Source organism: Canis lupus, chromosome 20, assembly GCF_003254725.2.
Source record: "Canis lupus dingo isolate Sandy chromosome 20, ASM325472v2, whole genome shotgun sequence".
NCBI classification, from domain to species: Eukaryota; Metazoa; Chordata; class Mammalia; order Carnivora; family Canidae; genus Canis; species Canis lupus.
This window is the reverse complement of record NC_064262.1, coordinates 56,434,583-56,458,054: the sequence shown is the minus strand read 5'-3', so window position 1 is coordinate 56,458,054 and position 23,472 is coordinate 56,434,583. Positions and strand designations below refer to the sequence as shown.

At 65.3% G+C, this 23,472-nt stretch overlaps 1 protein-coding gene across 1 annotated transcript; it reads left to right on the top strand.

The window, feature by feature from the left end:
* Nucleotides 1–1,229: 1,229 nt before the first annotated feature.
* GNA11 (G protein subunit alpha 11) lies at nucleotides 1,230–23,035 on the top strand. The gene is made up of 7 exons (XM_025456884.3): nucleotides 1,230–1,422; nucleotides 11,877–12,061; nucleotides 14,690–14,844; nucleotides 15,377–15,505; nucleotides 18,810–18,939; nucleotides 19,072–19,225; nucleotides 20,400–23,035. Exons 1-7 carry the CDS (start codon nucleotides 1,287–1,289, stop codon nucleotides 20,588–20,590), a joined length of 1,080 nt encoding a protein of 359 aa, XP_025312669.1. The 5' UTR covers nucleotides 1,230–1,286; the 3' UTR covers nucleotides 20,591–23,035.
* The last annotated feature ends 437 nt before the right edge of the window (nucleotides 23,036–23,472 follow it).

The following is a 23,472-nucleotide window of genomic DNA, read 5'->3' as shown; positions in this document are numbered from 1 at the left end:
CCTGCTTCTCCCTCTGCCTGTCTCTCTCTCTCTCTCTGTGTCTCTCATGAAAAAATAAATATAAGTAAAAAAAAGAAAGTGCGGTGCCTCATGAATGCTTGTTGCCTGCCTGGAATACAGCAGGCACTGCACTAATGCTTGCTTGGCCCATGCATGGTTTACAGTAGGCACTCCATAATGCTTTTGCCCTGTCTGGTATGCAGCAGGTATGGCCTTAATGCTTGGTCTGTGCCTCGGGGGGGAGGTAGGTGCTGCTCTGGTGCCTGGGCCGCATCTGGTGTCCCGCAGGTGCTGCATTAATGCCTGGCTTACAGTAGGCTCTCCATGAATGCCTGCTCCGAACGCAGATGGAGCACGTATCCTGGCAGATAGCAGCCCTGCACGAACGCCCTGTACGTGGCCGGCATACAGCAGGCGCTGCCCGGTGCCGGCTCACGCCTGGTTTATAGCAGGTTTCCTGCTTGGCACAGAGCAGGCGCTGCATCAGCGCTGGACTCCGGCCCGGTATACAGGAGGCGTTCCCTTAATGCTTAACGGATGACAGGAAGATTCGTTTCCGGCCTGGCATTGCCTCCCGGGAGACCGCGAGGGCCGATGCCCCACTGTGTGGCGGGGCGCCGAGCTCCCCCAGCCTCGCCAGCGCCGCGGCTGCAGCGGCGGGGTCCGCACCTCTCGCGGGGGGCCGAGCCGGGCCGAGCCGGGCCGAGCGGAGCCGAGCGGGGCCGAGCGGGGCCGAGCGGGGCCGAGCGGGGCCGAGCCTGCAGGCCGAGTCCGCCACATTCCCACAATCCCGGGCGGCCCCGCCCGGCTCCCGGCTGCGCGTCCCCCTTCCCACGTCGGCGCAACCTAACCCGCGGGCGCGCCCGCCGCCACAGGCCCCGCCCCGCCCGCGCGTCGCCCCGCCCAGCGCCGCCGCTAGTCCCGCCCCCTCAGCGGGCGCGCGGGCCGCCGCCTCCTCCCATTGGCCGCGCCGCCCGCCCGTCGGCGCGGTCCCGGCGCGGGTTAGGTTGCGCACCGCTGTCGCTTGGTCGCGGCGGCTGCGGTTGGCGGCGGCGGCGGCGGCGCGGGCGCAGGGCGGCTGGGCGGGAGTGCGCGGCCGAGCGGGGACCGGCGCTCGCAGGCGGCCGAGGCGCACCGGCCGGCCCCGGGGGGCCGAACGCCGAGGGCCAGGCGGGCGCGGCCGGGGCGGCTCCGGGGCCAGGGCCAGGGCCGGGCAGGGGGGCGGCGGCGGCGGCGGCGGCGGCGGCGGCGGCGGGGGCGGCCGGCGGGCGGCCGGGGCCGGGACGATGACTCTGGAGTCCATGATGGCGTGCTGCCTCAGCGATGAGGTGAAGGAGTCCAAGCGGATCAACGCCGAGATCGAGAAGCAGCTGCGGCGGGACAAGCGCGACGCCCGGCGCGAGCTCAAGCTGCTGCTGCTCGGTGAGTGCGGCCGGGCCCGCCGGGCCTCCGTGCCCGCCCCGCGCCCCCGCCGGTGCCGTCCGGGTCGGCGCTGCCCGCGCGCGGCTTCCGGGGTCTCGGCGGCCGCCCCTGCGGGTGCTCGGGCCTGGCGGGGGGCGCCCCTGCACCCTCCTCGGCCGCGGAGCCCCTGCCCCCCGGCCCCGCGCTGCCGCCCGGACGCCCCTCGCTGCCCGCATCTGTCGAGGGCCGGCCCTCCGTGCCCCTCACCTCCCGGGTCTTGTCTTGGGCCTTCCCAGCTCCGGCAGGTGGAGCCCCGTCCCTCCTACGTGCAGGGTCTGTGCCCCCCTCCGCCACCCGGTTCCCTCCGGGATGGGGTGCACGCCCGCGGGCGGAGACAGCCTTTTCCTGCCCTCAGGGTTTCTGTTTTAGGCGCAGGCCAGGGTGGAGGCCCTGCAGGAGCGTTCGCAGGTCCTCCCGGCTCGGCTCCGCTCGGCTCAGCTCAGCTCAGCTCACCCCCCTCCGCCAATTCTCTCCTCTTGCCTCCGCGGGGGAGCCGCGTCCTGGAGAAGATAATGTCCGCGTCCGTCCGGGTCTCCATCTCCCCCAGGGCACACCTGTTGTAAGGAGCCGGGCTGCCCAGCTGTTGGCAAAGTGCTGTCACCCAGGGGAGGCCTGTTGAAGGACTCCGCCGCCAAAGGCAGGAAGGTCGTTTACAAAACAGAAACCCTTGCCCTGCCCGGCTCCTGGGCTCTGCTTCATTCCCGCACTGCAGGGGAGGTTGGAACGCCTTCCGCGGAGGCAGCTTGGATGGGCCCAGGGCGGGCGGAGGCGCTGTCACGGAGGGGCGCGCTCCAAGGGCGGCGGACGGTTTAGGGGAGCCGGGTCTGCAGGTGCAGGAGCCCCGTCGGTGGCCCCGGGGGAGGCCCCAGGTCTTGGTGGGCATGCATTGCTTCTCCTGCCTGCAGTGGCCCTACGGGGCCCTGTTTGTTTTACTAACACGTTTTGGTTTGTTGAAGACAGTATCAAATAGGCCAACTTTGCAGAAAAGACAGGCAGGGAGCGACCTTTGCGCTTGGGGGAGACTTGCAGTGGGTTCTGAGGGGCGTCTGGGGGGGCAGCGCGGCACTGGCTGGTTTTGCAGTGTGCCGCAGACTTTATAACGGGAGGGGGACTTTAGAAGTTATTGTCACGTTAACGACGTTGCTGGCCGGCCTTTGCCTGGGGGCTGCGTGACCCCTCAGGGGCCCCCGCCACCCATCCTGAACACCCAAGGTTTGGATTGACGATGGGGTTCAAGGAGGCAGGGCAGCAGCTGAGGTTCTGCAGCCTTGGTGTGCGTCTGCAGTCTCCCTGGGTTGGGAGACCCAGCAGGGCCACCTGCTGAATGTGTCTGGTGCCTGCCTGTGGGCGAGGGTGTCGGCAGCAGGAGTACCTGTCTGCAGTCCCACACCGTCACCGCCCTGTGTGACCCTAGAGAGGCACCCGGCCCCCCGCCTGCCCCACGGGGCATCATGCACCTGTTTCAGGGGGTCGTTAAGTTCTCAGTATGGGGGGGCAGATAGGAAAACGAGGAAGGAGTGAGCTCGCAGGTCCAAAGTGAAGGTCTGGTGGGAGGACAGCTGTCCCTGCTCGGTGGGGGTGCAGGGCACATGCTGGGTTAGGCTGAGGAGCATCCCTGGCCCGACCCACTCGATGCCAGGAGCGCCCCCAGTCATGACCGCCATGGACGGCCACAGATACTGCCTGGTGTGCCCTGGAGGCAGAATCGGCCCATTATCGGCCGTTGGGGACCTGCCCCCGCCCAGTGCCCCGGGCAGTACACGGCAGCGGCGGCGGGTGCACGGGTAGAGCTGGGGTGTAGTCAGCATGAGTGGCCTTGTCCACTGTTCCACGACTGCCTACGAAGCGGGTGTTCTCGTGTGTGCGGCGGAGAGCCCTGTGTGTGCACCCGGTCCCCGACGTGCGCGTGGACGTGGGGAGCGCCGGCCTCCGGCCCCGTGGGCACTGTTGCTCCAGGCCGTGTTCTCATTAACGTCTTGTCTGCTGGGGCACGGGGTAGAGGGCACGGCTGTGTGGCCCACGCTTCCTGCCAGTCCCGGGCTCTGCCGTCCCGAGGACGCGCTATGGTTCTCCCGTTTGCTGGAACAGAACCCCGAGGTCAGGGGGCTGCAGACCCAGTTCGGAGCTCTTGGGGCGGGGGTCCCAGGCAGGTCCCGCTGGCCTCTGCCTCCCATGATCTTCTGGACAAGTCCTTTGCTGTCGTGTGCCTGTCACTTGGTAGAAAACCATGGAGGAGGCCCCTTGTCTATTCCTCAGGGCAGGTTTCCTGTTTGAAAGTCCAGGTCTTTCCTGGGAACCCTGCTTGCTGGAGGTGCAGCGTGCTGGCCTGGCCGGGCCCGCGCGGCTCTGGGATTCTAAATAAAGCAGGGCGGTCAGTTCCACAGGCTTCCTGTCGGCTGTGCCGGCCCCCAAAGGGCAGTGAAAAGGCCCGGAATCTGGCCTGGGGTGTGGTGGCCCTGGTGGGAAGGGCGCGCCTCCCAGTGCTTTGAGGTGAAGAGTGGAGCGTGGCCACTGGCTCCTGGCAGAGTCGTCACGCTGCGTCCCCTGCAGCCCAGGACAGCGGGAGCACCTGTGGGTGGGCTCTCGTGCGCCCCTGGGTTACCCCTGACCCACCCCAGGAGGTGCCTTATGCCCCTTAAATTTCCTTTTGCTGAAAGGGTCTGCTTTCTCTGGGCGCGGCCCTTGGGCGAGCTGCGGGAGCCCAGAACTGCTCTGAGCCCTCCCTCTCCCTGTTTCCCTGCGCATAGCGGGAGGACCCAGTGCCTGGACGAGGCTCTGTCTCCCCCTAACCGTGGGGCCCTGGAGCGTGGCCGCCAGGTGTCCCCGTGCCGGGGCTGGGGCTGGGGCTGGGCCCGGGCCCGCCTCTGAACGCCCATCCGCACAGATGATGGCAGAGCGTCCAGGCTCTGCTCCCTCCCTGCTGGTCGGCTGGTCGCTGCGGTGGGACGTGAGGAAGTGTTCTGCCTTAGATATTTAACCACAAAAGGTTTCACTTTCATATTTTTGTGGTGGAGCCCTGCTCCGTGCAGCCCCGGGAGCACGGCCACAGGCATCGCTGCCTGTGGCACCGGGTGTGGAGTGGCGGAGTGGCGTGCAGCGAAGCCAGACGGAGCTCAAACGAGAACTCGGGGCGGGGGCGGGGGTGTTTGTCCCTCTGCGTCCCAGATGGCGCTGGGTGCAAAGTTCAGCCCGGGTGGGCGGGGTGGACGGAGCTGGACGCAGTCGGGAGGAGCGGTCCCATCTCTGGTGCCCTGCCGGGTGCTGCTGTCTGGGCCGGCAGTGCGGGCCTGTTACCTGAGGACAGCCGGCTCAGTGGCTGGCTCGCCTGGGGTCCCCCGGACCCCCTGACAGCAGGGGAGATGAGGGGCGCTACCCGGGCTCACCTGGGGGCCCATGGAACTGGGATCCCAGGCCTCAGGCGTGCCAGTTTGGGCAGTGTGTGCCACCACTCACAGGTGTCCCCAGTTCCCGGGGCCCCGAGCCTCTCTGTCTTCCTGGGTGCCCACTGTATCTGTCCTCTGCCCGCCATCAGGGCAGTCATCCTGGTCCCGCGTGTGGCCGCTCACCCGCCCTGCGGTCTCCTTGTTCCCCACCTTTGGGTCCCCACCACCCTGGCCCATGAGGCAGAGCTGCCAGCCTCAGAAATGAGAATGTTGCCACCACGCATGTTGCCCTCTGCTCTGTGAGTGGACGGGGACTCCAGGGGACAGCTCACGGTTGCCTTTCTCGTGAGGCCCTCCTGCCAGTGGGCATGGGGGCCTTGCTCTGAGGGCTCCCCGTGGAGCTGATGCTCGTTTTGGGGTGAGGCCGTGTCTCCCATCCTCACATCCTCGTCCAACCAGTGGGATGGGGCCCTGGGGCCCAAAACACTTTGTAGGATTAAGCGTGAGGATGCCATGAAGGCCCTTGGCACACGGCGGGCACTCAGCAGGCAGAGGAGCTGTTTTGTCTCGTCACTTACTTTCCCTCCTGGATGCTTTGCACAAAGTCGGGTGTGAACGCAGCTGCGACAGCCCTGGGGGGTGCACGTCCCCACCAGGACTGAGCTGGAAAGTGCTGGAGTGGGGTTTCTGTCCCTGTCTGACCTCCCCGAGTCTGGGTTTTCTCTTCTGTGAAGTGGAAATAATCACGGAGGTCTCCTAGGATGATTGTGAGGGTCAGGTGGGGGGGGCGATGTGAAGCGGGGGTCGGGGGGCACCATCAGCATTGTCTGTATCCGACCACACCGGCCGCCCCGTCGGCGGGTCCCCGTGCCCCTGGCTCACAGGCACGGCTCTCCGGAGCTTGGACCTCAGAGGTGGGGGAGCCTCGCTCGCGCCCCGTCACCTTCCCTGCCAGCAGCTGGTGGTGCTGGGTGCACGGGGCGCAGCGTAAACACCCTGGAGGAGGGTCCGGCGGGAACTGCCCTCTTCCCGCCCTCGTGCTGGCTGGCCCGGGGCTGGGGCTCCGTGGGGGGGGCGGGGGGGGGGCTTGGGCTGCTCCCGAGGCCCTTGGGGCAGGAGTGTCCGCGGAGGCACCTGGGGCCCCTGAGGCCCTGGCGGCCTCTGTCCACTCATCCGCGCCTCCGTGGAGGACGGGTCAGTGAGCTGCCCGGGCGGGACCGGGCTCACGGCGTCCTGACTATCAGGGTGCCCCGGGAGGGCCTACGGTGAGACTCAGCACGCTGGGGACAGCAGTGTGACTGAAGGATACCCCCTTAGTCCCCAGGGACGGCCAGTCCCGCCTTTGGGCCTCAGGTGACTGGGCGTTGTGGCGCAGCGGCGGGTGGTCCGTGCCTGCCCCTCGGGGGCCCGCTGACCGCTCGGGCATCGGGCTTGCCTCCCTTGGCAGCGCGGGAGCGCCCGCCGAAGCCGTGGAGCCCCCAACCCTCTGTGCTCTCTGACACCTCCCCAGAGGCTGTGGTGATAGTTGTCACCGAATGAATGAGTGAGTAGGGGTGTGTGGTGCCATTTTACATTTTCTCCATCCCGGGGGCGAGGTCATTGTCCATCTTCGATTTCAGACGTGTCCACACATGCGAGGTCCCTGTTGGGTTTCCAGGAGTCCCGGGCCCGGGGGTTGCTGGGGGTTCCTGGCTTCACTGCCGTCACCCCCGGTCATGGGCAGCCCGCCTGCCTGCTCCTGGCGCCCAGGACTCAGTGGCCGACCTGGAGTCCTGGGGCCACGAGACAAGCCCCATCCTTCCTGCCCTGGAGCCCCTTCCCCCCGCACCCCTCCTGGATCTCAGCCCCCAGGGAGGGCGGAACAGCAGGTCGTCCTCCCCCTCGGGCTTCTGCTTTCCCCCTCTTCCGAGGCTCAGCTGGACATAGGGTGGACTCAGCCCTCCTGCTGGTGACATGAGAGAACACGCCCAGAGGGAGCCTGCCTCATCTGACCCCGTGGGGCTGCTCCCCCGGGGCTCCCCGCTCTTGGAGTAACAAGCAGTAGAGCCCCCTGCCCAGCCTGGGGATGGGAGGACCATGGGGGCTGCTTGACGGGGCCAGCATGTTGGGTCGGAGCCCAGTTCATCCTGTTCATTCATAAAAGCCTCGTGTGGTGCCTTCTGTGAGCGGCCTGTGCGGGGGCGGGGGCTGGGGGCTGGGGGCTGAGCCCCGCGCAGCGTGCACGCACGGGGAAGAGCAGACCCCACGGAACAAGGGAGGAATGAGTAGGGCACTGCCTGGAAGCCAGGAAATTGAGTCTCTCTGAAGGAAGCTCCAGTTGTGCTGGGGTGGCTCCTTGAGAGGACGAGCAGTGGGCCGGCCAGGGGACCCCCGGACGTGGACCTGAGGCCTCCCACGGCTGGGACCTGAAGTCGCTCGCTTCCCGCTGGGGAGGTGGTGTGATTTCATTACTCACCGCAGGGACCCTCCTGCCAGCCTTCTCTCCACGCCCCCCGGCCCCGACCCCCACCCCGTGTCCCCCAGGCCTCTGCGTGCCATGCACTGGGTTTTCCCGCTGGGCATGGTCCCCTGGGCCCTGTCGGGCTGCTGCGCGTCTGCCAGGGGTTCTTCCCAGTGCTGAGGAGCGCTCCGCACCGTGGCCCGGCCACTGCTGTCAGCGTCTGCCTGCGCCCGAGGGACATCTGGGGGAAGCTGCCCTGGAAGTCACCTGTGGGCGTTGGAGGGGACGTTGGTCTTCGCTCCGGCAGGCACCTGAGCTCCTGGGGCCAGGGCAGCTGCACCTGCATGGCTGGCAGGTGCTGGGGCGGCTCTGTGGGTGCAGCGAGGCAGGCCTCCTGCTCTCCCGGTGGCAGCCGTCAAAGGCTTTGCAGCCAAGGCCTGTGAGACCAGCCCCCTTTAGGGGGAGCGTGGCTGAGGGTTGAGGCTGCGCTGGAGGCTGGAGACCGGGCCCAGGGCCTGAGCGGGTCGGCAGGAGAGGGCCCGTGGGAGGCTGAGGACCAGCCAACAGGTCCAGGCGGGCCTTGCCCCCAAGGCACTTCTGGGCAGGTGCACATCGGGTCAAGTGTGTAGCGCTTCCCGGGGCCAGGAATTGTGTCACGGGCCCGAGTCCCAGCTCCCGGGCGACAGACATGGCAGCGGCTCAGCTGGCCCAGGAAGGGCATCTGGAAAACTAACCTGGGTTGCTCTGGGCAGCTCGGCCTTGCCCCGAGCCTGGTCGCCCTGCCTGCCTCCCCCCGGGCGCTGTGGTGGCCCGGCGCCTCCTGGGCAGTGGGCCTGGCGTGTGCCAGGGCAGAGGGCCCGTGACGTCTCTGCACCTGGCCCCCGGGCTTCCCGCTCTCGACGTTGGCCCAGTGCAGACACCACGGGAGACACGCGTACTTTGCTCCGACAGCCTCACCTCCCTGCACCCGCCGCCTCCACACCTGCCTTTCTCTGTCCTTCCTGGCAAAGTGCTGGTGGCCCTGGGAGGGGAGGCCACTGATCGCCCCATTTCCCAGGCACACCAGACAGCGGGCCATGTGGTTCCTTTTTGCTACTCCTCCTTGGCTTTATTGATTTTTTTAATCATTTGAGAGAGAGAGAGAGACAGAGACTATAAGCAGGGGAAACGGCAGAGGCTGGGGGCGGTATGCAGACCCCTTGCAGAGCAGGGAGCCCGATGCAGGACTTGATCCCAGGACCCTGGGGTCACGACCTGAGCTGAAGGCAGACACTTCACTGACTGATCCCCCCGGGGGCCCTTGTTAACACATGATTGATGTTGATAGTGTGTAAGTTTTTTTTTTTTTTTTTTTTTTTAAGATTTTATTTATTTACTCATGAGAGACACAGAGAGAGGCAGAGACACAGGCAGAGGGAGAAGCAGGCTCCATGCAGGGAGCCTGACGTGGGACTCGATCCCAGGACCCCGGGGTCATGGCCTGGGCTGAAGGCGGCGCCAAACCGCTGAGCCACCAGGGCTGCCCGATGGTGTGTAAGGTCAAGGGGGTCCAGCCTGATGATCTGATCACCGATGTGCATGAAGCGATGGGCGCAGTTAGGTTAGTTAGCACGTCCATCACCACATTACGGTGCCTCGTTGTGCGGGTTTTGCTTCTTCTGGAGCTCAGCCCGGGCTGCGGTCTTGGCTGTGGCTCCTCGGCTGTGAGGGGGCATTAGTGGGGTTTGGTAGGGACCCAAGGGACCTCGGCCATGCCCTGGGTTCAGGACTCCCTGACATCTCCAGGGGCTGAACCCACATTTTAGGCTTTGGTTTTAGGGGAATGCCCTGAGCCATGGCCCAGCGTCTTGCCAAACGTGAGGCTGCTCCCTGGCCCAGCCTCAAGGGGTCCCCTCACAGACATGCCCCCCATCCCCTCCTGGGCCTCGCGGCCGTGTGTCATGCTGATGTCTGCACGGCCTCTGGAGAGCTCCGGGGGACCAGGGTTCGGGGGGCCGGGTCTCTTTTGCCTTCATTATTTTTTTTAAAGATTTATTTATCTTAGGGGGAGAGTGTGCACACATGATGGGGACAGGGAGGGGCAAGGGGAGACGGAGAGAGAATCTCAAGCTGATGGCACGCTGAGCTCAGAGCCCGGCGCGGGGCTCGATCCCTCCAGCTGAAGCCAAGAGTGACCGGCCGCGCTACCCAGCTGCCTTGAGTTCGTTTTTAAAAAGCTGGCATGGGGCGGGTCCCTTTCTGCCCTGGCATGATTTTCACTGGGTCCACCCCCAGAGAGTGCCTCCGCCTGGTGTCAGCAGCACCGAGGGGCTGACCCTGGTCAGGGGAAACCACATCAGAAATTGCGGTGAGGGAGCAGCGTGGATCCCGCCGGGCTGCGTGGGCTCGTGTACACGGCCTCGCACACTCTCCTGGCCCCGGAGCTCTCCGGGTGTCGGTCGCAGGGAGCAGGTGGCCTCTTGTCACGTTTGTGGCAGAGGGGAGTTGTTTGAAATTGGAAGGACGGGGGCCGGCGTGAAGGTAACCGCCTTCCTTGAAGATGGACCCACAGTTATTTTATTCATCCGGAAGGATCCGCGGCAGTTGGCAAAAGTACCAGAAGGGTGCTGCAGCCAAGGCCCCTGCTTCGTGACGTGGGGTTGTGGCTCGGGTCTCCTCGAGTGTGGTCAGCCCCTCGGATGCGGCTGAGGGCCTCCGGACTGCGGGACAGCGTGGACACGTCTCGAGGCCCCGGTCCATCCAGGAGGCCAGCCGTAAACCCCGGCAGGGAGGCTCCCCACTCGGGCTGCAGTCGTGGCTCCGAGCGTGGGAAGGGTGCCCGCCTGTGGGGCGCTGGAGCTTTCTGGAGCACAGGCCACGTTGCGGGTGTGAGTGGGCGGCATCTGCCTGGGGACGCCGCTCAGCCAGTGCATGGACTTGGGGGGACCCGGTGGTGGAGCCGCAGGGGCAGGGCTGGGGGTTCTGGGCCCCGGGAGGAGGCTCCGGGGCTTCAGTCTGGGGGGGCACCAGGCGGCCGCTGGGGGCAGTGCACTCTTACACTTGGAGGCTCTCTCGCCGTGTAGTGACGTCGCCCCACGATGTGGCCTCATGCGACAGGCTGTCACCCCGCGGGGTCAGGAGTCTGGCCGTGCAGCTCGGGGTCCTCGCGAGGCTGCGGAGCACATGTCAGCCGAGGCTGGAGGAGCCCGTTCCTGCCTCGGCCTCTCCCCAGCGCTCTTGAGTGTCCTCCCGGCATGGCGGTGTCCCCTGCCGTCCCCCTCCGCCAGTGCGGAGCGACCCGCTGTGCCCCTCATGACCTGGTCTCAGAGGTGACACCCCATCCTCTGCCCTACTCTTGGCTGGAGGCGAGTGGCCGAGTCCAGCCTGTGCTCCTGGGAGGGGATGGTCTCCAGCCTTTGCGGGGTGAGGCGAGGTTTGCGGGCATCCCCTCCCCAGCTGCTGGCCGTGTGTGGGGGCTGAGCCAGCGGAGGAGGCAGGCCCGCTGCTTGGCCCCTGCGCCGGGCGGGAGAGGCTGTCGCCCGAGGGGACCCGGGGCCGCATCGGGCCGAGCGGGCTGGAGCGGGGATGAGGGCGCAGCGGCCCCGTGGCCCTGTCTGGATGGCCTTCCAGGTGACTCTCTGATCCTTTGGATCCCTCGAGGCTGAGGTGGGGGTCAGCATGCTGCCCTGGGAGAGCCCGCTGAGCCCCGCATCCCCTCAGCGCTTGCGGAGGGGAAGGGAGACGCGTAGGTGTCATGTCATGTGCGCCAGGGCAGTGGGCCGGGGTGACGGCAGTGGACGCCTGGGCTGAGGGGGACCTGGGGGCCGTCTGCGTGGGCGTGGGCCACGGGGCTTGGACTGGTCCAGGTGCTGCGGTCACTTTGGCTGAGTGTGGAGTGCTCAGCAGGTGGCGTGATGCTGAGTGGGGGTTTACGAGTTCACTGCTACTGGGGAAGGAGCTTTTGGGGATCATTGTGGGGACAGATTCCGTCCTCAGACCACTCTGGCCGCCGTTCAGAAACCAAACCCTTGCCCCAGAGGACGATTGGGCCTGGCGGGTCCCCCAGGAGAGGAGTGTGGTTTGGGGGTTCACAGAGACGTCAAGTTAGGTTTGGTGTCCCCAGTGGGCGTGGGAAGGTCCTACGGGGCTGGTGCCGTGTGTGGGGTGCGCCGTGTGGGGCCTAGAGGAGCTGTAGGTGGTCCGCCTGAGTGGTCACAGAGGCAGCGGCACCCGGCGGAGGCTCACGGTCTGGGCCTCTCGCCAGCCTCGGGGCTACTTGGTGCGCGTAGGGGCCGCTCACCTGCTGTGTGACTAGACAGGATGCTCAGGGTTCCCGCCTGCTTCAGGCTTGGTGCCAGGTGCCCTGCAGACCCCACAGCTCCCCACGCTGAGCCTCAGTTTCCCATCCTGTAGAGGGTCGTATGCCTGGGCGCATGACCCAGGTAACACAGGGGACGCCCCTCGCAGAGTGGCCGCCCGCTGGCCAGCTGTGTCCCACACCCTGTCTGACGGCTGAGTTCTTGGGCTCTGACCCCTCCCACCCACCCCATGACCCTCGGCGTTGGGGCCACAGGCCTGGGCCCCGCCTTGTGCTCACGCGCCCTGCTCTGCAGGTACTGGCGAGAGCGGCAAGAGCACGTTCATCAAGCAGATGCGGATCATCCATGGCGCGGGCTACTCGGAGGAGGACAAGCGGGGCTTCACCAAGCTCGTGTACCAGAACATCTTCACCGCCATGCAGGCCATGATCCGCGCCATGGAGACGCTAAAGATCCTGTACAAGTACGAGCAGAACAAGGTGAGGCCTGGGTGCCGTCGGGGGGCGGCTGCCGTGGCAGCAGGTGCAGGGGACGCAGCATGGCCTGGCTCCCCTCCCTGTCAGGTCAGGACCCGCCACCTCCAGCCCCTGCACCCTGGTGTGTCCTGCCATGCCTCAGCCCTCCCGCGGGGTGGCCCCCAGCGCCCCCAGCACCCTGTCCTACGGCGGAAGCTGGCCCAGGGTGCGCAGTGCGAGCTCTCGGCCCTCGGTCGGCCCAGCATCCCGCAGGCCCCGCAGGCCCCACACACACCGCATCCGATGCTCTGGGGGAGCTCGGGGGTGGGGCGCTTCCCTTCCTTTTTCTTTAGTGATGGCTTATTGAGACCAAATTCACTCGCCGGGCAGGTCTCCCCTTAAAGCGTGCAGTTCAGTGCTTTCTGACACACGCAGCTGTGCAGCCACCACCAGTGTTTAGTCTGGGGACATTCTCATCACTTAAAAGGCAACCCCGTCCCCTCAGCCGTCACCCCCCCACACACACATCCCGGTCCCCCGAGCTCCCTCCCCGTCCATGCAGCAGCCCGTCCTGGATGTGTCACACACGTGGACTCACACCCCGTGGGGCCTCTTGTGTCTGGTTCCCTCCCTGAGCGTCATGGGCTCAGGGTCCATCCCTAGGGTGGCGAGTGGGCGCCTCGCCCTTGTTTGCAGCTGGGGGATGTGCCCATGGTTGAGGGACACAATGTGTGTCCACTCATCTACTGATGGCCACCTGGGGTGTTTCCAGTGTTTGGTGCATGTGAGTCATGCTGCTGTAACCTTCATGAGCAGGTTCTGTGTGCACCTGTTGTCACTCTCCAGGCTGTGTTCCCAGGTGACCGGGGGGTGGAGGGGGTCACAGGGTGGCTTGAGGTCTGCCCTTGGAAGGAACTGCTGGCTCACCCTTGCTGCAGCAGCCCCCACCCATGCACCAGTGGGCTCTCAATGATGGCCTCCCTTGGCTTTCCTTTTGTAGAAGTATTGGGGGTTCTTATTGAACCCCGGAAGTTTGCCCTGGGCTAGCACAAGGCACAGGAGTCCATGTTTATGCAGTGTGGTTTAAGTGCATCCGGTTGCTCTGAGGCTTAACAAGGTCAGTCGGCCAGATGCTGCTGCGTCTCCGATTGGCACCTGCCCCCCTTTACCCCGGTTCTCAGATGATCAGGGACCCCAGCATGGCCCGGCCTTGGGTCGGGGGCCTGCTGGAGCCCCTTGTCCTCTGAGTCTGGGTTTGTACGGTCTGCTCCACGGAGGCCCTCCCCAGCATCCAGCCCACGTGGTCTAGCTGGGCCGGCGTTTGGACCATCGATGTCCGTCAGCACCTAGAACAACGGTCGCCAACTGTGCCCGCTTTTGTAAATAGAGTTTTATTGGTACGTGTTGCGCCTACCCACGTATCGTCCTTGCTACAGCGGCAGGGATGGGCCGCAACCCTGGAAATACTACAGTCTGGGCTTTTGTAGAAGCAGCTCACGGATCCGTGATCCTCACGCATCGGCAGTGGGGTTTTCCGGGGCTGCTGTCTGCTTCTCTAGGGCAGACGGAGGGGAAGACAAAGGGGCCGCCGAGGGCTGCAGGCCACGGCTGTGGGGGGAGGAGAGCACCACTCGGAGGCGGCTCCCCAGCCCACGAGGAGCCTGCTGGCTCTCAGAGCCCAGAGTAGGGCTCCCTCGGTCCCCATTTAGGTGGGTGTGTCCTCCCCAGTCCCTCAGCTGGTGGCTGGTGCGGGCACACAGAGCGGCTGGAGGAGAAATGCAGAGGCTCCAGAGTCGTGTGCCCCGTGTGTGTGTGTGTGTGTGTGTGTGTGTGTGTCTGGAGCATCGCCCAGGGCCTGGTTCCCGAGGAGCCAGCGGGTCTCCAGGCCCCGTGGGTCACGGGGTCTCAGGGGCTCCATCACGCCGCTGGTGACAGTTCACCTGCAGCCCCTCCCGCCCCCTCCCCTGGGGGCTGCCTCTGGCTGGTGTCCTGCCCCCCCGCCCACTCTCCCTCAGAGATCACTGGGGTTTTAGGAGCCCTGTGCCGGGAAGGGGGTGCAGACCACGCAGGCTTCTGAGGTGACGCCCTCGCCTCGTCGGTGAGATGGGGACGGGGAGCATCTGGCCGGGGTGTGTGTTCCATTGCTCTGTGTGTTCTCTTTTGGGTCCAGCCCTGGGCCCCTTTTTAAATTTTTTAAAAAAAATTTATTCATGAGAGCTACAGAAAGAGGGGCAGAGACACAGGCAGAGGGAGAAGCTGGCTCCATGCCGGGAGCCCGATGCGGGACTCCATCCGGGTCTCCAGGATTGCGCCCTGGGCTGAAGGCACCGCTAAATGCTGAGCCCCCCGGGGCTGCCCCCTGGGCCATTTTTTAAAGAGCCTGCTGCTCGTTTTTGCTTCCGGTCCCACCTCCTGGCCCCCCAGAGCAGCACCCCAACACTGGGGCCCATTGCACCGGGCAGGGCCTAGCCCCGGAGCTGCCCGATTCTCAGGCTTTGCTCGGGGGACCCCGCCCCGAGGGACGGCCACTGTTGCTCACTGGGCTCCTTCTTGACTTGAGCTCGTGCCTGACGGGGTCAGTGGTCCCCACCCCATCAGGCACCCCGGGGGCCCAGCCCCTGACGAGCCCATGTTCTCCCTGCCCGGCTCCAGGCCAACGCGCTCCTCATCCGCGAGGTAGATGTGGAGAAGGTGACGACCTTCGAGCACCGGTATGTCCACGCCATCAAGACCCTGTGGGACGACCCTGGCATTCAGGAGTGCTACGACCGGAGGCGGGAATATCAGCTCTCGGACTCCGCTAAGTAGTGAGTAGGGCGCCTGCCCCTCGGGCCCCAGCCAGGCTGCATGGGGCTGTCGCACGGGGGCTGTGGCGCGGGGGCTCTCGGGCGCACAGGCCGATGCTGGCTCGCTGCTCGGGACAGATGGCTGGAGTGGCGGGAGATGCTCACGGCAGGCGCCTGGCCGGGCCGGAGGGCCGTGGAGCACCTGCCGTGGACTCTGCCCCTGCGCTAAAATGAGACGGTTTGTTTGGGGCCTGGCCAGTCCCCTTCCTCCCGCCGCAGCAGGCGTTCTGGGGCAGCTCTAGGAGCGAGGCCCCCAGCGCCGACCTGACATCTGTCCTGTGGCTCCCTGTGCCCTGAGAGCCCGGTCAGGGGCGAGGAGGCCTCTGTCCCATCTCAGGTCCGCCTCGTCCCGAGTCTTTGGAGCCGCTGTGCCCCTGTTGCTGACGCACGGTGCCAGGCCTGTTCTGGCTGCATAGGGGGACCGTGGTGGCCGGGCTGTCCCCTCCCTGCCTTGCATGCTGACCTGAGCAGCCCTGTCCCTGCTGTATTGCAGCTACCTGGCCGACGTGGACCGCATCGCCACCTCGGGCTACCTGCCCACCCAGCAGGATGTGCTGCGGGTCCGAGTGCCCACCACTGGCATCATCGAGTACCCTTTCGACCTGGAGAACATCATCTTCAGGTACCTGTGCCCTGGCGCCCCGGGGGCGGCTCCATGCGCTGTAGTGGGGGCCGTTCACACCCCAGCACCTTTGCGCCTGCTGTGAGGACAGCAGTGGTTCACCCGGTCCCAGTCTTTGCTCTCGGGAAGCTTCCAACCCAGGATGGGAGAAGGCTTATAAATAACTGCCACCGAGTTTCGGGGTGAGCCACGTCCCAGTAGTGGTACGGGCGGTGATGGAGCTGGCCTGGCGGGGAGGGCCTCCTCGGGGGGCCTCTGTGACAGGGCCGTGGAGGAGGGAGGGTGCCCGTGTAGATGGGGTAGGTGGTCTGGAGGTGCGGCCAGAGCTGGGTGGGCTGTGGGGCGGCGGAGAGGTCCTGACGGCCCTGGGGACCTGTGCCGAGAGCCGGGTGACAGATGGTTCCCGGGCTCCGGTGCTGGGGCCCGCGGTGGCTGGTGGCACGTTGGCAGAATGGGGGGGGTTCTCCCTGGGGGCCCAGTCCTCCCAGTTGTGCGGCCGGAGTAGATGTGGTGCCATCCTTGAGGAACGGCCCGCCGCTCCGCGAGGTCACGGTGTACCTAGAGCTGCCAAGCGGCAAGGGCGAGCGTGTGTCTCCTGGGGCTGCCGCGACAGAGGACTGCTCGTGGGCGCTTTCAAACCACGGGCCTGATTTCTCTCCCGGCTCCAGAGGCGGGCGGCCGAGGATCGCTGTGGGCAGGGCTGGGAGGAGGCGCTGTCCCCTGTGCCTCCGGGCTCCCGGGGGTCCTCGGCCATCCTGGGCATCCCTCGGCTTGTAGACGCGTCGCCCCATCTCTGCCTCCGTGGTCACGTGGCCTGTCCCTCGTGTGTCCATGTCCAGACGTCCTCTCGTTGTAAGGACACTGGTGACGGGATAGGGCCATCCCGCTCTGGCATGGCCTCATCCTAACTGATGACATCTACAGCGACTCTGCTCCCGAGGCAGGTCACGTCTGCAGGTTCTGGATGCACTGAGCTTGGAAGACACTGCTCAGCCCAGCGCTCCGAGGGCCGGGCCGGGGGGTGGGGGGGCTGTCTGCCGCTGGGAGCCCCCCCGCGCCGTCCCCACCCTGTGGTGATGCCCTCCACTCCTCTTGCGTAGGCTCACGCTGGGGAAGGAGGTGATGCCACCCAGGGCGGGCGTCCCAAAGACCTAGTCAGCTGTGGCAGTTGTCACTGGCTGTGGCCTTCTGCTCCTCGGCCTCGGAGCGCCAGCTCTGAGGAGCACCCGAGGGGACCACTAGGTGTGCTTTGGGGTGCTCTTTGGCCCGAGACCTTTGGCAAGGGACCCCCCGAGGAGAGAGCGGGGGCGCCGCCAGCCCTCCCCCCTCCCTGCCCTCTGCGCGCTCTCTCGCCCCCCAGGCTCTGTCGGGAGCCCTCGGCGGCTGGTGGCCTCCACCCTGCGCAGTCTGATGGCACATTTTCCCCGTGAGGGTTCAAGGTGTTAGTTTTCTTTCTTTTTTAATGGGACCCCTGATGGGGCTGTAGCCTCTGGATTCCAGCGCCCCCCAGCCCCCTCTGCAGGGTGTCTCGTGGCCTCACCCTGACTGCGCCACAACCTCTCTCTGCCATGTCCTCTGCCTGGAAACCTGTCCCCACCTCCCCGGTGCCTCCTCCCCGGTCTGCACTCTGCTCTGTCGCGGGCCCCTGCCTGCCACTGCCGTTTCTCTGCCAGCCCACCCCTTCCTTAGCGGTGCCCCTCCGGGGCGGCTGTGCACCCATGGGGGCAGCCTGGGGCGCTGGCACTGAGCTTGTGGCCTGGCCCCTGACTGTCCCAGTGTGTGACGAGACGGGCCCGGTTCCGGGGAACCTTGTGTGGAGACCCACTCCATACTGGGGAGGCCTCATGCTCCGGAAGGGCAGTGGCCCCAGGTCCCGTCGGCCCCGATGGCATTCCCCAGACGGGCCACAGCTGTCGCTCTGGGCCTAGCAGCCTCGCACGGGGCCCTTGGCCAGTCACCACCCTGCTGTCACCACCCTCCTGTCCCTTCAGTGTCATCCTGGCACGTCTCCCACCCACCTGTGCTTCCTGGAGTCTCCTCTGAAAGCTCCGCCAGGCGGCCCCATTTCTGTTGGCGGTGCCTAGGAATACCCTGAGTGTTAGTCCCCTGACCCTGCAGCCCCGGAGGGGCCCAGCCGCGGGACCCCTGCCCTCTCGGGGCCTAAGGGCCACTGTCCTTGCCTGCTCGTCATCCTTTTAAATGATGACATCTTTGTTCATCATAGAAAACTGAGGGAATTCACAGGTAGCCAGTGGCAAACCCCTGTGCTGAGTCCACCAGCTGCTCCCTTCCACCAGCTGCTCCCCTTCCACTGGCTGCTCCTTTCCGCTGGCTGCTCCCTTCCATTGGCTGCTCCCCTTGCACTGGCTGCTCCTTTCTGCTGGCTGCTCCCCTTGCACCAGCTGCTCCCTTCCACCGGTTGCTCCCCTTGCACCAGCTGCTCCCCTTCTACCGGCTGCTCCCTTCCACACTGCTGCTCCCCTCCACCAGCTGCTCCCCTCCACCAGCTGCTCCCTTTCCACCAGCTGCTCCCCTCCACCAGCTGCTCCCTTTCCACCAGCTGCTCCCTTCCACCAGCTCCCTTCCACCCTTCTGCTCCCTTCCACTGGCTGTTCCCCTTCTACCAGCTGCTCTCCTTCTCTCCTTCCACCAGCTGCTCCCTTCTACTGGCTGCTCCCTTCTACCCTATTGCTCCCTTCCACCCCCCTGCTCCCTTCCACCCTGCTGCTCCCTTCCACCAGCTACCTCCTTGTGCCTGGGAGCCTGTTGTTAGTTCTGTTATGTTGCACGTGCTTCTTGTGCAGGACAGGAAACTGTGCTACTTGCTGTTGCTCCTGGCAACAGGGGAAGCGTGTCACTCTCCGAGCCGCCCCCTTGCAATGCCGAGGCGTGTCCACTGCGTGGATGTCCTCAATATATCTTGGTCTCCCTGTGGCAGATACCGAGGCAGTTTCCTGTGTTCCAGACAGCACTCTGGTGGGCATTTGTGCACGTTGCCCAAATGAGAGGGTGGGTCTCCAGATGTGAGATAGGAGGTCCAAGGATTGGTCTTAGGTCCCATGCTCCCTACAAGTGCTTGGGTTCTGGGACCCCCATAGTCGTGATGTCTCCTTCAGGGGCAGGTGCAGATGCAGCACCACCAGTGTGTGTATCGTGTTCTCCTGGCTCTGACCGATGTGAGGGACGGGCTCCCCTGGCTCCAATGAGTGTTGGGGGCCCTGGCAGGTCTCTGGGCCATGCTGGTGGAAGGGTTTTATCGGAGGGACCCTGGTGCTGAGCCCTATGGGGTTCCTGTTTCCTGTAGGATGGTGGATGTGGGAGGACAGAGGTCAGAGCGGAGGAAGTGGATCCACTGCTTTGAGAATGTGACGTCCATCATGTTCCTTGTAGCCCTAAGTGAATATGACCAAGTGCTGGTGGAGTCGGACAACGAGGTGAGGCACCTTTCTCTGTGTTCTTCCCACCCTGCACCTCTGGGTCCTCCTGATGCTGTGTGGGTTGGGGCCCTGGGGGGACCCCCCCTTCCATCTTCCATCCTCCATCCTCCCACCTCCTTCTTCCCACAGAACCGCATGGAGGAGAGCAAAGCCCTCTTCCGGACCATCATCACCTACCCCTGGTTCCAGAACTCCTCGGTTATCCTCTTCCTCAACAAGAAAGACCTGCTGGAGGATAAGATTCTGCACTCCCACCTGGTGGACTACTTCCCCGAGTTCGATGGTGAGCCAGGATGGAGGGATGGGTGGGGAGGCTAGAGCAGAGAGTGGGGTCCCTGCCCCTCTGCACCCGTGTCCTGGTGGGGAGGGCCAGGCGCCTCCAGCACATCCCTCATGCTTCCTGGGCCTCCATGTCTTTGTGATTTGGCGGCTGGGGTGAGGAGGGCGTTTCACGCACGCCCTGATGGAGGCACACTTAGTGTAGGCCGGGGAGCTTCCTGGAGCGCTGATGGCTTCACGGTCCCCCAGCCTTTGACCAACGGAGAGGCCCTTGTGTCCCAAGGGGGGGTGTCCTCTCAGGGAGGGGATGCCTGGTGGTGTGTGCACAGCCCCAGGGGGGATGCACGGAGACACTGCCCCCCAGACCTGGCCCCCTGTTTGCCTACAGCCTGAGTGGGGAGGAGCGAGGCCCTGGGAATGAGTGGGTGAGCCGGGACCCTCTTCTGCTCCTCACTTAGCTTGAGCTCTACAGAAGGCTGAGCGCTGACCATCCTCACCTCCTTTCTGGCCCCCCTCCCATGTGAGCACCAGCCAGAGCTGCTGTCTCTCGGGACACAGGACCCTGGGGCAGTCTGGGCCTGGCCACTGCCTCCCTGGCAGCTCGGTGCCAGCTGGTAGAGGAGCATCGAGGACCTGGCTGAGGCCCCGGGAGACAGCAGCTGTGCCCATGTGTGGTGTGCACAGGGGAGCATAAGGCTGTGTGCACGTGCGTGTGGGCACCTGTGTACATTCAGTGGTGGTGTTTGGGGGGATGTGGTAACACAATGGGATGAGATGGGGCCGGGCAGGAAGGTCGGCGCAGTTTGGAGGTGGTGGGGGTGTCTGATGTGGGCTGCAACTGGCAGAGAGGCAGAGGGGCCACAAGGGGAACAGGGCCCAGGGTGGAGGCTGCCTGATGCCGGCCGAGCTGCCGCCTCGGGAGACCCCCAGCTCACCTCCAGGCCGGTGGTGTCAGCCTGGGGCTTGCTCGGGGGGCGGCAGGAGGAGCTGCCTCTGCTTGGCCAGCACCGGGCCCACCCTCCGTGGACGTCGTCTGCACCTGGCGAGTGTCAGTGTGTGCACGGCAGGTGTCTGTGCACACTGGGGGTGGGGGGGGGCGTGTGTCCATGCTCGGGGGTGCGCTTGCTCGGCAGGTGCAGGCCGGCCTTGCTCACCCGCCGCTGCCTCCGCCTCCCCAGGGCCGCAGCGGGACGCCCAGGCCGCCCGGGAGTTCATCCTGAAGATGTTTGTGGACCTGAACCCCGACAGCGACAAGATCATCTACTCGCACTTCACGTGCGCCACCGACACGGAGAACATCCGCTTCGTGTTCGCGGCCGTCAAGGACACCATCCTGCAGCTCAACCTGAAGGAGTACAACCTGGTCTGACCCGGCCGCCGCCGCCGCGCCCAGGAACAGGGACCGCCGCCGGGCGGGGGCCTGCCTCCGGTGCCGAGCCCGCCGCGGCTCTGCCCGCCCCACCCGCCCGGCTCTGCCCGCAGACGAGTTGATTTTGTTTTCATATTTTTAACAAATGGTTTTTATTTCACAGTTATCAGGGGACGTACGTCTTTCTTTCTATACACCTCGTGCACCTTCTCACCTGTGTCAGCGGCGAGGCCGCCTTTTCCTGGCCTTGACTTGTGGCTCGCTTTTTTCTATTAAAAAAAAAAAAAGGAAAAAAAGAAAAAGAAGGAAAAGAAGGAAACAAGAGCAGCAGAGACGAGACACATGAGCGCACCGCGCCCCCACTGCAGGCCCCGTGCCCGGGCCGGCGGCCCCCCCCCCCCGGCGCTCAGCGGGGACAGAGCCACCCGCCGGCCCCCTCCTGCGCTCCTGGCCGAGGCTGGGGACTGTGACCTCTCCTCCCGCTCGCTCCCTAAGTTATTGATGTCCCGGACTCCAAGAAGTGGGGGTGGGTGGCGCCCCCCGCTGCCCGCCCTGGGAAGTGCCTAACCTTTTTTTTTTCTTTTTTTTTGGTGAGGAAACAAAACACAGTGTGTGGGCTCCCTGGGCCTGGGGGCTCCCCTGCCTCCCGCAGGCTGCTGCCCAGACACCCCCGAGGGGCCGAGGGTGCCTGCTACACCCGGGGAGCCACGAGCAGGGCCTCTGGGATTGGGAGTCGCTTTTAATTTGTTCTGTTTGGAAACCAATTTGAAAATTGTGGGAGTGGGGTGGGGACGTTTTCAGAATATTCTCAGGTGTGTCCCCGAGAGGCGGAGAGGGGAGTCGCCCGCTGTGGTGGTACCAGGCATGGCCCCAGGCGCAAGGCCTCACTCCCACTCCTATCCCTTCTGCCCCCAAACTCCCTGTTGTGTCCCCCCCTCCCCGCCCTGGGAGGTGAGCACGCAGCACGAAGCGCACTTTGCCCAGAGCCACGGAGGGCCGGCGGGAGCGGGCACCGCGTCCCCGGGTGGCTTCCAGGCCTGGCCACGGCCACGGCCGCGCACTGAGCCAGAGCCACGGGCCTTGCCTGGACCCCTCCTTCTGAGGGGCTGTGGGGGTGGGAACAAGCGGGGGCTGCTTATTGGGGGCAGTGGCGTTTTCATCTGATGTGGACTGAGCACTACAGTGTTTTTCTGTGGGTTTGTTTTGTTTTGTTTTGATTTGCACAACGTAGCGGGAATGAACTGCCAGTGATGCCTTGGACCCGCCCACCACATCTGGACGCTGCGTGGTCGCCGTCGGCCGCTGCGTGTTTGGGCCGGCAACACAGTGGAAACAAGTCGGGATCCACCCGGATGCCGGTCCCGTGTGTCCGGCCGCCTCCCTCCGCTCTCCTGACGCACAGGCCCTGCTGCTGAGGGGGGCCCGAGCCGGGAGGGGTTTTGTGGCCACCACAGGGAGCCTCTCTGGGGTGGGGCGGCTACATTCCTGGCCATCAGCCCTCTGTGGGGGCAGAATGGTGGGGGGGGCAGCTTTCTGTGCCAGTTTCCCCTTGGGGTCTCTACCCAAAGGGCCCTTGTGCCAAGTGTCTACACGAGAGGGCATGTGCCGCAGCCTCCGGGCGCACCCTCCGTGCCAGAGCAGATGGTGCTGCTGGCGGCGGGCCTGCCCAGGGAACTTGGGGTCCTCGCAGGTGGGCATCTCCATGTCTTTGGGCCTGGGGGGCGGTGACAGGAGCATGCGGGCCTGGGCGCCTGAAGTATTCTTTCCAGAGGGAGAAGTGTGCCAAGCACCTCACAGCCAAAGCCTGGCTGGAGCGCCACCGCCCCCCCAACATCTGGGACCCCAAGGGCCCCGGACCCGAGGGCGGGGACGGTGGTGTGCGCCCCAGGGGGCCCGAGACCCGTCCTGTGCCAGTGCCGGGAGCCTGGGGGGCCGGGGCCCCTCGCCCGTTGTGTGAGGTTGGTTTCTCTCGTCCTCCCTGGGGATCTCTGTCCCCCTCCCACTGTGTCAGGCCCCCAGCAGAGGCAGAGCCGCCGCCGGGGCCCCCGGCCCCCCAGAGGTCCCGAACCAGCGCCCGAGCGGCGGTGCGGGGGGCGCCGGCCTCGGCCTCCGCCTCGGCCTCTGGTGATACTTGTACATTACACAGTCCTGATTTCAGACGGTTGAAACCTTAACCTATTTTAAAGAAGAATATTATATAAAAATACTGTTTTTAAACCTTTTGTCATTTGAGATGCATGTATTGTTGTGCGCGCTGGGGGACAGGCGCCAGCTCGGCGCCCAGCTCCCGGGCCGAGGCCGCGGTTCGGCGGGCGGGCGGCAGGCTTCGCTCAGCGTGGCGGGGCCCTGACCCCTTAATCCAGAGGTAGCTGACGGAAGCGGACTTTTCATATCTTTCTCCTGAAATGAATTCTGTTTTAAATTGGAATAAATTTTGTTCCTAAACGCTGTGGCCCCCTCTGGCTTATTTCCTCCTGCTGGGCGCGGTGGGTGGGGGTGGGCGGTGCGGGGGCGCCCACCACCCGCGGGGCTCGCCCGGGGCCGCCCTGGGGTCTGAGTTGCCCCGGGGGGGCCCCCTGTCCCCCCGCCCGGCTCTGACCCGGGCCCCTGCCCTGTGCTGGGCTCTTCCTGGCCCCGACCTCAGGTCCTGGAGTCTGCACCGCGGGGCTGGAGCAGCGAGCAGAGCCTCCCACGTGGGGGCGGGGATGGAGGAGCCCAGCTTCTGGACATTTCTGTATTTATTTCTGTAAACTGGGGAGGTTGGCTGTCGCTGCAGTCTTCTTCGGCTTTTTTTTCCGTTTTAAAAAATGGTAAGCACACATAACATAGAATTCACCATCATAACCCCCTGCAGGCGCACAGCTCAGGGTGTGGAGCACGCT

Bases quoted from the DNA above. Each gene is read 5' to 3' on its own strand.
- GNA11 (XM_025456884.3), top strand. From the start codon at position 1,287: ATGACTCTGGAGTCCATGATGGCGTGCTGCCTCAGCGATGAGGTGAAG. The intron at 14,845-15,376 runs GTGAGTAGGGCG...GCTGTATTGCAG, and splicing joins CTCTCGGACTCCGCTAAGTA to CTACCTGGCCGACGTGGACC. The intron at 18,940-19,071 runs GTGAGGCACCTT...TTCTTCCCACAG, and splicing joins TGGTGGAGTCGGACAACGAG to AACCGCATGGAGGAGAGCAA.